The 14,083-nt window shown below is 34.4% G+C and overlaps 1 protein-coding gene across 1 annotated transcript; it reads left to right on the top strand.

Moving 5' to 3' along the window:
• Positions 1-708: 708 nt before the first annotated feature.
• Positions 709-7,730, top strand: LOC114719599 (cysteine-rich receptor-like protein kinase 10). The gene is made up of 10 exons (XM_028905112.1): positions 709-1,172; positions 1,451-1,806; positions 2,990-3,754; positions 3,909-4,046; positions 4,161-4,282; positions 4,409-4,641; positions 5,246-5,405; positions 5,570-5,868; positions 7,391-7,463; positions 7,572-7,730. The coding sequence occupies exons 1-10, from the start codon at positions 709-711 to the stop codon at positions 7,728-7,730; spliced, it is 2,769 nt and encodes a 922-aa protein (XP_028760945.1).
• Positions 7,731-14,083: the final 6,353 nt, after the last annotated feature.

The following is a 14,083-nucleotide window of genomic DNA, read 5'->3' as shown; positions in this document are numbered from 1 at the left end:
CTCTGTTTTTCTTTTCGATTTGACTCAACACGGTGCTCTACTGCTCTTTTTGTTTTCTTCTCTCTTCCTCTCTCTGCCTCTCAGACTGTTTGAGTAATGTGTCTTCTCCGGTGGCCTAGAAGTACTTCCTTTATTTTTCCGGTTGCGCTCTTCCTCACACACACACGATGTTCTTCTCAATACACAGTATTCTCAAACAACAAAAGCTCTTACTCCTTCATAATCATTCTCTTCTCTTTTCTATGATTTCTACGCTGAAAACTTCTTCCCTTCTTCTTTTTCAGAGGATCCGAGCCTCTGCGTTCTCTAGACAATTTTCTTTTCCTTTTTTGAAGAGTGACTCGGCAACCTGCCCAACCCAGCGGCTTCCCCGAGTTATAACCGAGTTACCCGAGGTATGACCGAACTATCCCAAGTCACTTCTTTCCCGAGTTAGAGGCCTAATCGGACTGGACAAGTGACTGGTCACCAGTTTCCGATCGACCCGGCTGGTTTGGTCCGGTTTTTAATACCATGCTCTTTACTTTTTATCATTCTTCTTATCCTGTCATTGGCGCAAATTAAAGTGTCGTAAGGACAGACTTGCCGTGGCAAAGCTTTCTGCTCTGGAGAATGGAAATCATGTGCAAATTAATTTCCGTTCTGTGAGAGCTCGCTTCACTTTGATTTACTTGAACATTAACCTGTGTAGAAGCATTCACGAACAAGATGGATATGCCATTTCTGAAACTGCTATCCCATTTTCTGCTTCTCACCTTCTTGAATTTCGCTTCCACTTCTGAAGTAGACATCCCTGTTTACTATGGCCACAACTGCACAAGGAATAAAAACTTCACTTCCCATAGCCCCTACCAGTTCAACCTTCACAATCTTTTATTTTCCTTCCATTCCATGGCCATAGTAAACGGGGATGTCCCCACTCCTGAATTCAACACCACCAGCTTTGGCCGCACAAACACGAGCGACGCCGTATATGGAGAGTACATGTGCCGAGGTGACGTCCCCACTCAGATCTGTCGAGATTGCATTCAGGACGCCAAAAATAGAATAGCCTCGATGTGTCCCTACGACAAAGAGGCAATCATCTGGTACGACGAGTGCTTCCTCCGCTATTCCGACCGCTCTTTCTTCTCCACCCTCCAACAACAGCCTGTTCAACAACAGCCTGTCAGGTGTAGATCATGCTTACTACTCCTCCGGTCTTTATATTTAGGACTCAATTCTTGAATTGGTTTTGGTTCTAAATATAAGACCTATTTCTCATATTTATCATTTTTTTCTAAATTACTCTTATAGATACTCCCTCAACTATAATCAAGTAGAAGAGGGATATGAGATATTAAGAAAAATAATTGTGGTGTTTTAAGAAAAATGTCACTTTTCTTATAATTAACTAACTTATCTAACTTTTTTAATCTAATCAACTTAATTAAATGGATCTTATATTTAGAATTAGAGAAATATCACACATCCAAATCGGAAGTGGAACAGATAAGACAGATAAGGAATTGTACAAGACATTGAATGATGCGGTGGTGGAGGCAGTGACATCAGATACCAAGAAATTCGCAACAAAAGAAGCATACTTGAGTACTGGAGGATCGGTATACACTCTTGCACAGTGCACGCCGGATCTGTCCCTACAATTCTGTGGTGAGTGTCTACATGGCCTTATAGAAGATATTCTGAAGGAGGAGGACTACCAGAGTGGTGGATTTCAGAATCCGAGCTGCAATTTGAGATTCGAAAGATACCGATTTTATTATAAGGACAAGCAGCCTCCCTACGGTGGTTCTACCTTTCAAGGTAACGTTACCATGCTTTTTTTCCCCCCCTTTCCTTTACTTTCCCCTTTCTACGCGCGAGTTGATAATTCGGCTATTTTTATAAGCGGCCAAAAACCATGTAGAAGGAGAAAAGACTTCCTTCGTCGCTGGATTAGTACTCCCACATATTTGATTTTGCTCTGATTTAAGTTTTATGCATGTTATGTTTTTCTTTCTGTGAGATATTTCATAATTGTGTCACTCTACATAAATTTCAAAAAACACAATAAAGTAAAAGTGTAAAATAAATTTATTTTTATATATTCATTAATGATTAGTATAATATATATATATATATAAGAAAACAAAAACATGATATATATATATATAGTTGATTTCTTGTTTATTTATTTTTAATTGTTTCTCAAATATGTTTAGGAATTATAATATTTTGATGTATATACTTTTTTTTTTTTGAAGAGTTGGTTTTTCAAGGGACAATTATATCCAACGAAATCCATCCTTCAGGATAGAACTTACAGCTTCTCTCTCTAAAGAGGTTGGATGATGTTATTGTGATACCATGCCGTTGGTTATTTGGAAAGTTCTCAAATTAAATTAACAATTGAAAATTGGATCCAGTGAGAGTTTCTTTATATTGTTGTCCCGACTCCTAAAAGTCCAGAAAGCTTTTCCATATGTTTCCTTTGTCACCCCCTTTTTTCAGCCTCCTACTTCGACATCAAAGCTATAAATTTAATGTTTTAATTCCTCAATACATTCTTTGCATTAGTTTTTTCTTTTTCATAAAAATGGCACAATCCATTGCACTCTATAATTTTTTTCCTTGGGATTGATTATGTATATTCGTTCAAATTAAAGGTTATATACGCGCACGCTTTTAATAGTTGTCACTAATTTGCACTAAAAAAAATTCAAGGACTAAAGTCAAAGGAGATACGTCTTTGCCAATTTATTTTTTAGTTAACTTTTCCTATTTTTAAATTGAAGATGTGATTGAATTTTTAAGAAAATTATCCAATTAAAGTGAGAGTTAACAAAAAAAAAAATTTGTTCACCTTTCACAAAATGAAAACAACAATTTAGTCGTAATTAAAGTACAATGATGTTTCCTTACTTATTGAAGTATTAATTGGGTATTTATGAATAGTACATCAAGGCCATGACATAGTCATAAACATTTTGTTTCTTTGATTGAAAAGGGTTTGGAAGTCCTGCTCTTGCAGACTCGAACTGCTCGACCACCGAAAGTTTTACTGCCAACGATCCCTACCTAAACAACCTCAAGAGTCTCACTCTCGAGCTCTCCATGTCATCCAACGACACCAAAAGCAATGGATTCCACAACACCACAGTCGGAAACAATTCCAACACTACCGTCTACGGCCTCTTCATGTGTCGGGGTGACGTGCCCCTTGGGCTCTGCCATGAATGCGTCAGTAACGGAATTGACGAACTGAACTTTAGGTGTCCCTCTTCGAAGGAGGCTATCATTTGGTATGACATGTGCATGCTTCGCTACTCCGATTGCTCTTTCTTCTCTACCCAAGAGACACAACCTATATATACAGAAGCTGGTGGGGATATGCATGGAAACCAAACAGATGGCTTCAATAAGCTATTAGCTGCTACATTGAGTGATCTATTGAAGACGATATCAAACTCACCGCCCGTAGGAGCGAAGAATTTTGCAACAAAAAAAGAAGTCAGTCCTTCAGAGCTTACACCATTATATACCCTTGCACAATGTACTCCAAACCTGTCTAGCCAAGATTGCCAAAAATGTCTACAGGATGCTCAGGAACATATGACGTCATGTTGTCTTGGAAAGCGAGGAGGAAATGTCATGAGTCCTAGCTGCAACTTGAGGTTTGAATCGTACCGATTTTATGATGACAGTAAAAGTGCTGTTTCGATGCCTCCTGCACATCCCCCGACTCCCGAAGTTCACATTTCGGGAAATACAGGTAAAGTGATTGGGGATCTAATTAATCATTTTTCTCACGGACATAGTTCACTATATATAAATTGACATTCTTAGTTTGCTCTCAATCTTCTACATACAAACCTGCTCCATTTCTTGTCTATGGCATGCAAATACACACGTGTTAATTTACGCAGGAAAAGATCAGGACCACTCACGAACAATTATAACAGCGGTGTCCCTTACTGTTGTCTCAATCATGCTTTTTTGTTTCGGCTTCTATTACTGGAAGAGAAAAAAGAGCAACAGTTATAAGGCGATTCTGAAGAAAAATTGTATGTATGCTATTTTTTCTCAGAAAAAAGAAAGAAAGAAAGACGAGTCAGTCGACTGTGAGAAAAACTATATTATTGCGGTGTACTTACCTTAAAATGTACATATGTTTATAGTTGGAGCTGAAGGAGCCACATTAGAGTCATTGCAATTCAATTTGGCAACAATTGAAGCTGCAACAGATAAGTTCTCACTTGAAAATAGAATAGGCAAAGGTGGATTTGGAGAAGTCTACATGGTAAATTGATTATGCGATCAAACATGTCTGTTTATGTATATTGTTGATTTTACATAAAGAGACCGTCTACTATATTATGAAAATAGATTGTCAGCCCCTCATTATCTAACTATATTATGATTTCAGGGCATTCTTCCCGATGGTAGCAAAATAGCTGTAAAGAGATTGTCAGAAAAATCAAGTCAGGGCTTATTAGAGTTCAAGAATGAGGTTTTACTAATTGCCAAACTTCAACACAGAAACTTGGTTGCATTATTAGGATTTTGCTTGAAAGATCAAGAGAAAATACTTGTCTATGAATACGTTCCTAACAAGAGCCTCGATTATTTTTTATTCGGTTTGTCCCTTCTAATCAAACTGTTCTTACCATTTTTCAATTTTCCATTCATGTATGATCCATTCTTTTTATTACTCTAAGGTGAATATATATTTATTGTATAATCTGTAATTTGATTTTAGACATAAATTATACATCGCAGTTCAATTGTATGCTCACAAAATAATTTAATTATTTATAGGTTCACAAAAGTCAAGAGTGTTAAATTGGCCAGAGCGTTACAAAATTATAGGAGGAATTGCTCGAGGAGTTATTTATCTTCATGAATACTCACGCGTTAAAATAATACATCGAGATCTCAAACCTAGCAATATTTTGTTAGATGATGAGATGAATCCAAAAATTTCTGATTTTGGAATGGCGAGAATTGTTGGCATTAATGAAACTAGGGGAAACACGAATAGAATTGTTGGAACATTGTAAGTTCTCTATCTCTATGGCCTTGTCTCTCTTTCGCTATATGTATATGTGTGTGCTTATGCATGCATCTTAGCTTTTTATGTATATTTTGCATGTGCACTTTAATTTTCCATTGAATCTAAATATTGATGTAAGACTTTGCTCAAATTATGTGGTGCTAAAATTCCAACATACATTGATACATTTATGTGTGTTTTTTTTTGTAGGGGTTATATGTCTCCAGAATATATCAAGTTTGGACTATTTTCTGAGAAATCAGATATTTACAGCTTTGGAGTCATTGTTTTAGAAATTATAAGTGGAAAGAATATATCTTCTCAATGTGAATCACATGAATCTCAATATGCTGGTGGACTCTTAAGCGATGTAAGTATAGTAAACTTTTAGTGTTTCTCAAATGATCATCTCAAACCGGTCATTATTGTTGTCATCATAAGCATCAACCAACCACTGGAGCTTATGTTAACAAAAATCTATAATCAAATTAGTAGCATGCCCTATTTTAAACTAATGATTTAACATAATGGCAGGCTTGGAAGCATTGGAGGGATGACAATTTGATAGCAATATTGGATTCGAATCTGACAGAAGTTGGGTCACATGGTGAAATAATCAAATGCATCCATATTGGCTTGCTGTGTGTTCAAGGAAATCCAGGAGTTAGGCCTTCCATGAACAAAGTTGTTCAATATCTGAGTAATGATTCAATTCAATTGCCAATTCCTCAAGAGCCAGCATTCTTCATCCATAGTCAAATAGAACCAGTGGAAACCAGTAGGTCAATGGAGGCTCAATTTGCCAACCATAATCAATATTCCATCAATGAAATGTCAGAGAATATAATGTCTCCTCGCTAGATCGCAGGAGGCTTCAACTTTTGTTTTTCTCTACTTGAGAATTGAAGGTTTAGAATTTTTTCTCTTGTTGCATAACACGCGTGGCTTTATTTTTAAAACATGCTTGCAATAAGAATTTGATTATTTCAAACTTGGTTTGCTTTCCGGCCCATTTTTCCTTTGTCTGCCGTCTATTTAGAGGTCATGGCTCTCTAACCTTCTTTCAACTAAAGGGGTTAACACTTGCTTCAATTGGATCCATTAGCAGGCTTCAACCATCCAACAAAACAAGACAAACTATGAAAGTTAAAGCTGATGAACTACGAACAAAATATTAACAATTAATCATAAATCTATAATTTTAGTGCAAGTATCAACTAGGGGAAATTGCAAATAAAGACCCTCCAATATATAAAATAGCTATTAGGGACCCTGAATTTGGAAAATAGCTTCAAAGGACCCGGTCCCAAATTGCAAATATGAAATGATGGTAGAATGTCTAAAATGCCCTCTGTTTTTTTCTCTTTCTTCCTCTCCAGATCATCTTCTCCCCGACCTTGCCTCCTCATTTTCTTCTCTCTCTTCGTTCTCTCTTTCCTCTCCAAGTTTCCTTCCCTCTCCTCACTCCTTTCCCAAATTATATGGAACTCACAATGTCTTTCGGTAGCCCTCTCTTCATTGTCATCCCCCGTCACTTTCTTCTTATCTTGCTTAGCTTCTCTTTCGTCGATAATGAAGCCTCTTCCATCATTCTCTCTGTTGCTGTGGAAGGAGAGGAGAGTCGGGAGTTTAAGGGAGAGTGACAGTCATTTGCAATGCTTATAATGTTTGCTTCCAATGTGTGCGATGATTGCTTGGTACTGAGACAACGCCCAACAAATCTGGATTTTTATTCTTCATTTCTATTTTGATTTTCAGCTTGTGTTCATAATTGAAAATAACAAGTTTGATGAGTTGTTGAAAATAACAAGTTGACAAGTTCTGATATCCACTTCACGACAAGTTCAGTAATGCGAATAACAAGTTTAGCAAGGCAAATAACAACTTCTGATAAGCAATTCATAGAAATTTGAGTTTCTGTGTTAAAATGACAGCATTTTCAGATTTCTTTAGCAGATGACAAGTTCTGATACACAATTCATGACAAGTTCAGTAAGGCGAATTACAAGTTTAGTAAGGCGAATGACAACTTCTGATAAGCAATTCATAGAAATTTGAGTTTCTGTGTTAAAATGACAGGTTCCCATTAGGTTTTCATACTTTTTTCTATTAAAATGACTGGGTTTCCACATTGATTTATCAAATGACAGGTTTACAATAGAAAATGACAAGTTTCCATAAGATTTTTATACATTTTCATACTCTTTTTGCTGGAATTACAGTTCATACATTTCTGACAGCAATCACTTCTGATAAACACAAAATGACAAGTTCACAATGAAAAATAACAAGTTAAGTATGGCAAATGACAAGTTCTCATAACGTTTTCATACATTTTCATACTTTTTCTGCTAGAATTACAATTTGCACATTTCTAACAGCACCCACTTCTGATAATTGCAAACAAGCTCTAAATTGTGGAAATCAAGTATGATGATTGTATTTCGGTGGATAAATCGATCAAGGTGTGGGATGTGAGGAACAAACGAGCCCTAAATACAGTGCTAAACGAATAAAGTTCTCGTTTTATATGTAGAATTTGATGGTTTCTTGTTCATATGATATGACAATTTACATTTGGGATTTCATGGTTGAGGATGCACTAGTGAGTGGATATGATCATCGTAGTGCATTTGCCACTGGTGTTGATATGAGCATGCTTCTTGAGGGGCTTATGAGAGTTCTGGTGCTATAATTTTATACATTAGGAGGAAATAAGAGGTGAAATTGATTATGAAAGATGTTAATCAAAAGTTGTTGCTGTCAGAAATCTGCATATTGTTATTTCAGCAGAGAAATTTACGTTTGTATGAAAACATGATGGGAACTTGTCATTTTACATACTTGTCATTCGCTATTATGGACTTGTAATTTACTGTTTATCAAAAGTGTTTGCTGTCAGAAATCTGCACATTGTTATTTTAACAGAGAAATTTACAATTGTATGGAAATGTTATGGGAACTTGTCATTTTACATATTTAACTTGTCATTCGCTATTGTGGACTTGTCATTTACTGTTTATCAAAAGTGGTTGCTATCAGCAATGTGCAAATTGTAATCCCAGCAGAAAAAGTATGAAAATGTATGAAAACATTATGAGAACTTGTCATTTGCCATACTTAACTTGTCATTTTCCATTATGAACTTGTCATTTTGTGTTTATCAAAAGTGGGTGCTGTCAGAAATGTGCAAATTATAATTCCAATAGAAAAAGTATGAAAATGTATGAAAACATTATGGGAATTTGTCATTTGCTATACTTAACTTGCCATTTTTCATTCTAAATTTGTCATTTTGTATTTATCAGAAGTTGTTGCTGTCAGAAATGTGCAAAACTGTAATTCCAGCAAAAAGAGTATGAAAATGTATAAAAATCTTATGGAAACTTGTCATTTTCTATTGTAAACCTGTCATTTGATAAATCAATGTGGAAACCCAGTCATTTTAATAGAAAAAAGTATGAAAACCTAATGGGAACCTGTCATTTTAACACAAACTCAAATTTCTATGAATTGCTTATCAGAAGTTGTCATTCGCCTTACTAAACTTGTAATTCGCCTTACTGAACTTGTCATGAATTGTGTATCAGAACTTGTCATCTGCTAAAGAAATCTGAAAATGCTGTCATTTTAACACAGAAACTCAAATTTCTATGAATTGCTTATCAGAAGTTGTTATTTGCCTTGCTAAACTTGTTATTCGCATTACTGAACTTGTCGTGAAGTGGATATCAGAACTTGTCAACTTGTTATTTTCAACAACTCATCAAACTTGTTATTTTCAATTATGAACACAAGCTGAAAATCAAAATAGAAATGAAGAATAAAAATCCAGATTTGTTGGGCGTTGTCTCAGTACCAAGCAATCATCGCACACATTGGAAGCAAACATTATAAGCATTGCAAATGACTGTCACTCTCCCTTAAACTCCCGACTCTCCTCTCCTTCCACAGCAACAGAGAGAATGATGGAAGAGGCTTCATTATCGACGAAAGAGAAGCTAAGCAAGATAAGAAGAAAGTGACGGGGGATGACAATGAAGAGAGGGCTACCGAAAGACATTGTGAGTTCCATATAATTTGGGAAAGGAGTGAGGAGAGGGAAGGAAACTTGGAGAGGAAAGAGAGAACGAAGAGAGAGAAGAAAATGAGGAGGCAAGGTCGGGGAGAAGATGATCTGGAGAGGAAGAAAGAGAAAAAAACAGAGGGCATTTTAGACATTCTACCATCATTTCATATTTGCAATTTGGGACCGGGTCCTTTGAAGCTATTTTCCAAATTCAGGGTCCCTAATAGCTATTTTATATATTGGAGGGTCTTTATTTGCAATTTTCCCTATCAACTACGTACATTTTCCTATCATAAATACTTTTAAATATATATTAATTCACCAAAAAGTATGATAACTAAGGGAAAACATGATGAAATAACATGAATTTCACGACGTTATGTAGCAAAGGCTCTATCTTTGTATGTGGGCAATACTTCAATCTTGTAGATACCAAGTTGAGCAATTGGTGTTTAGGAAAAAGAATAAATCAAAGCCTTGTCCTCGGGAGTAAAAGAATACACTCGACAACACTTCATTTTAGAGCATGATTCTTTACTTCCAAATCAGTTGGTAAGCTCCAGATTTGAGAATGCCATAAAAAAGCATGTTTCTGTGGAACTGACAACTAAATTGAATCATCGCTGAGATCTATATAATATAAAATAATTCTTGTTGAAACTAGTTTCAATACTCATCATCGTGATGAATGCTATAATGCTCATCGAATTTCAACTATTTAAATTTAATATGGATGGCTAAGATTTAATTTTTTATATCTTTGTTTTTAAAAAATGTTTTCCTTTAATAGATAGATAATTCAAAATAAATGTAATTTTTCAACTATAATTTTTTTAAAAAATAATTTCTTCATTTAAAAATTATTTGTTAAAAATTTTAAATCTAGACCATTAAAACTATATTTGAATGGTATAGATTTTACTGTAACAATAAGTATCTCAATGTTCATCACTGCGATGAGTGCCAAGACTGGTTCTAATTGCAACCATGCACAAAGGCTTGATTTGCATTTGGATTTTCTTGAATAGAAAACAACTTGATGCAAATGGATGCACTTAATCAGTTCATTACATTATCTGAATTCATTATTTATGCTTGAATCTAATATCTCTATCAGCTTTATCATACCCCCACCGCCCCACTGATTACAAGTTTGTAACAATTAAGTAAAACAAATTATTATAATAATCTCCCTTTCATTATTAATTGCCATATATGTTGAATCTCCAGAATATTACTCGTACATTGCATATTTTGAAGACATTTAAACACTGAAAAAGAAAAATATTAATAACAACATTTTTATACAATACATAATAAGAACATTAATTGAGACGTTCAATGATTAGTTGAGATGTAAATTATTGAATCTCTTCTTAGGAACACTTCTTTTTCTTCATTTAATTCAACTATATCAAAATAGATGTAGAGCTTAAAGAGAGAAGATTTAGAACTTACTATGTCCCAACTATTTTATTTGTACTTCATTTGTGTTGATAGCAACCATTTTAACTAAGCCAACATATGATATTTTTGGATTCACTTTATCATCTAATAAAATATTGTTTGGTTTATCATGATGTATAATTTTAAGACAAGAATATTCATTGATATATAAAATTTCTTGAGCAACTACTGCAATGATTTTACAACGCTCTACCCAATTTAGTGCTTTGCCTTTCTGGAAACCTGTACATATATTGTTGCGAGTGACTATATATATAGAGACAAAATAAAGGGAATCTAATTATAGACAATTAACTCCAACATATATCAGATAGCGTGAACAACAAATTTCAGTAAGAGTTAAAGAAGGTATAGATTGTCAAAACAAATAAAAAGTAGTCAAGGTTCCGAACATATTCATCATAAACAAGGATTTCTCTTGTTCTTCTATGCAAAATCCAAGCAAGGCCACCAAGTTTATGTGCTGAAGTTTGGCAATTAATAAAACCTCGTTCTTGAATTCCTCTCCACCTTGACCAGAATTTTTTGAAAGTCTCTTGACGGCTATTTCTTGACCATTTGAAAGAACACCCTTGAACACCCTAGCACTCGTCGTACCAGATTATTGCCTCCTTCGAAGTTCTGCACTCGGAAGATAATCTTTGGGTGGCGGTAAAGACGTTTTGTTTCAGCTTTGCTTTTATTTATTCTTTCCCGCCACCCTTTGCTTCTTCACTGTTCCATCGTTTCTGTAAAATTTTCCAATTTTCAGTTGAAAAATGAACCTCAAAACTCATTGGAAAAACCTACTGGGCCGGGGTAGTGCACGGATTCTCTCTAGGGACAGCAAGGTCATTTACTTTGTAAGCTCTTGTTTATTTAATGTCATTTTGTCTTGTTCCCAAAAAAATAAAAACACCAAAGTCATTTTACGCTATTTGTGCTTTAAGCTTTTGAAAAAAATTAAAATTAAAAGTTTGTTTCTGACTTAATTGTTTAAACTTTAAAGATCTCCTTCATTTAATATTCTTTTTAAGATGTGTATTCAATAATTTATATTTATAGTCCCCACGGATTAACATATCATTCATTCCTCTAGATAAATACATAAATTTCTAATTAAGTAAAAAGTTTTAAGCAGTTGTACAGACGAAATCTCTGATGCTCACATACGGACATGCGCATAAGATCTCCCAGCAGCTCAAATTAAATTTTGTGTATTGCAATTATTATTATCTGAAAACAGATATTACTACAAATGGTTTTAAATTAGTAAACGTTATATGTTACTGTTTATGACGATAATTTCATATCAGACATATATTTGAGTAACCTTGCTCGTTAAATAAAATACTCTATTTATTTGTTCTCTGTAGTTATAATATTTGAAATGTACATGTGACGTAAGGGTCAGTGAGGGTGATATGTATTTTTTAAAAAAATAAGTGAGACTAATAACTTTTACTATCGAGATATACTCCGCTACTCTGTCAGCCTTAAATGTAAGACCTATTTTATAGTATATACTACACTGTAAAATAAATTTTATATTTAAAACCGAAAGAGTATAAATATCGCATTACCTGGCCTTTTGTATCTTTAGTCTGGAGATGCAAACAAAAAGGGAAAACAGATCTCCGGCTTCTTCACCTTGTTTCTCTCTGGGTTCTGGATCCCGGGATTGAACTTGAAACTGATATAGAGAGTGGGCTGTACACACTAGGAAGAGGATTCTCTCCTCTACCTAGCCTTTTTAATCTTCAATTTTTGTTCTGAAGATGCAAGGATCTTCTTTGATACATTTAATACTTTATGAAAAATGCTTACATATAACTGAATTAATGTAATTATGGTAATTTTGACCATGTTTCATACCAACAAATACATAAAAATACCGCTCAAATTTTATATTTAAAAGAAAAAATTAGATTTATTATTATTGTAAAACGGGGATGTAGGCAAATAATCAAGATCAGCTAGGAATTTCCCGATGATGCCGCTTTTGTATAACGAATGAATCTGGGGGCTAAAAAGTACAGTGTTATTTTCGTTTGTTTTTATTGATTTAATAGTGTTGTTAAATTTATTATAATAATTAAAAGTAATTTTAATTTCATGCAAAAAGAACAGCAAAGAAATTTTGTAGAAAGCCACGCAAATTTTTTTGTATTATGTGTATGTATTCTTTTATTGAAGGAAATATTATTCGAGGTATTGTGGATACTAAGTGTGAGCACCTTTACAACAGAAATTTGAATCTTGGTCTGATACGTTGTTAGGAACTAACGCCTTATATTAAACCCAACCCGTTGATAAGCCACGTGAATTAAATCACATCTTATGAAAAACTGTTGGGGATATGTTTTTTCCTTTCAACTGGCGCTTTTGGGTTGGGAACAAGGCCAGAGCTTCTTCGGGACAAAAGCGTAGACGAGTCGGTCTAAGTAACTCACATGTTCACAGAGAAGCTTTAGCCTGTGCTGATCTTCTGGGCAAGACTGCACATGTGGCTTTAGCCTGTGCAGCTCAATACGCACTGGACAAGAGTTAGACTTTCCTCTACTCTTCTAGTCTCTTTTTTGTAACAAGCTTTGCTTGCCTCTTTCAGTTCGAAAGAAAGAAACTCACATATTTATGTTGTTTGATTATGAAGAACTGAAATTATGTTTTTGACGAAAACGTGAAAACAAAGGACGTCAAAATGCTTTCGAGATGTGTTTGTACTGTTTGGGCCAATAATAACATTGTACTGTTTGGGCCTCTCTCGGGCCTATGTGGGACCCATTTTTGATGTGAAAAATCTCAAAAATTTAACCCAACAATAAAATATTAATTCTAAGCAATATTGATACTTATCGGTTACTATTCATTTGTAACCTTTTATAATTTTTCTAGACCTCCAAAATTACAGTTTTCTCTATAAAAAAATCCTATTTTAATATGAGAATATGATCTAAAAATTTTCATGAAAATCTCCATCTCTAACTATTTATTTTGAATTTTTCCCAAATAGGCTCTTAATCAGTAAAACTACCAGAAATAAATTCCCCAAAATAATTTCCTGCGCTTCTGGGGGGTAAAACCAATTTTATAAATTCCAATAAACACTTAGATAATTATTACATATTTTTCCAGAATTATTGAGGTCTCTAAATATTTAAAATAATTATTTCCACTCAATTTTTACTATTTTTTCTAAAAAACCTCTGTTTTTAGGAAATTCTGTAAATAACTATTTCCATACCATTTTCACCTTCGGGGCCTCAATTGAAATTTCAAAACCTCTAATTTATCTTTTTTACCATTTTACGGGAATTTTCTGAAAATTTTTCCAAATTTTTCTATTTTGTCCTTCCTAGACTGATAATTTCAAAAATATCAGTCCGAAGTCTATCGGGGTTTTACATTAAAAGTTGTTTCGTTCCTATTCTAATTTTTAACTCCCTGTGTCGGGGTAAACTTTTCAGGATGTGACAGATAACATATATTCAGGATCAAAAATTGCTTCTGGAAGATGCCCTATCATAAGGATC

Source organism: Neltuma alba, unplaced genomic scaffold (assembly GCF_004799145.2).
Source record: "Neltuma alba isolate B1F8T4 unplaced genomic scaffold, ASM479914v2 tig00011927_pilon, whole genome shotgun sequence".
Lineage (NCBI taxonomy): Eukaryota > Viridiplantae > Streptophyta > Magnoliopsida > Fabales > Fabaceae > Neltuma > Neltuma alba.
This window is presented reverse-complemented; position numbering and strand designations above follow the sequence as displayed.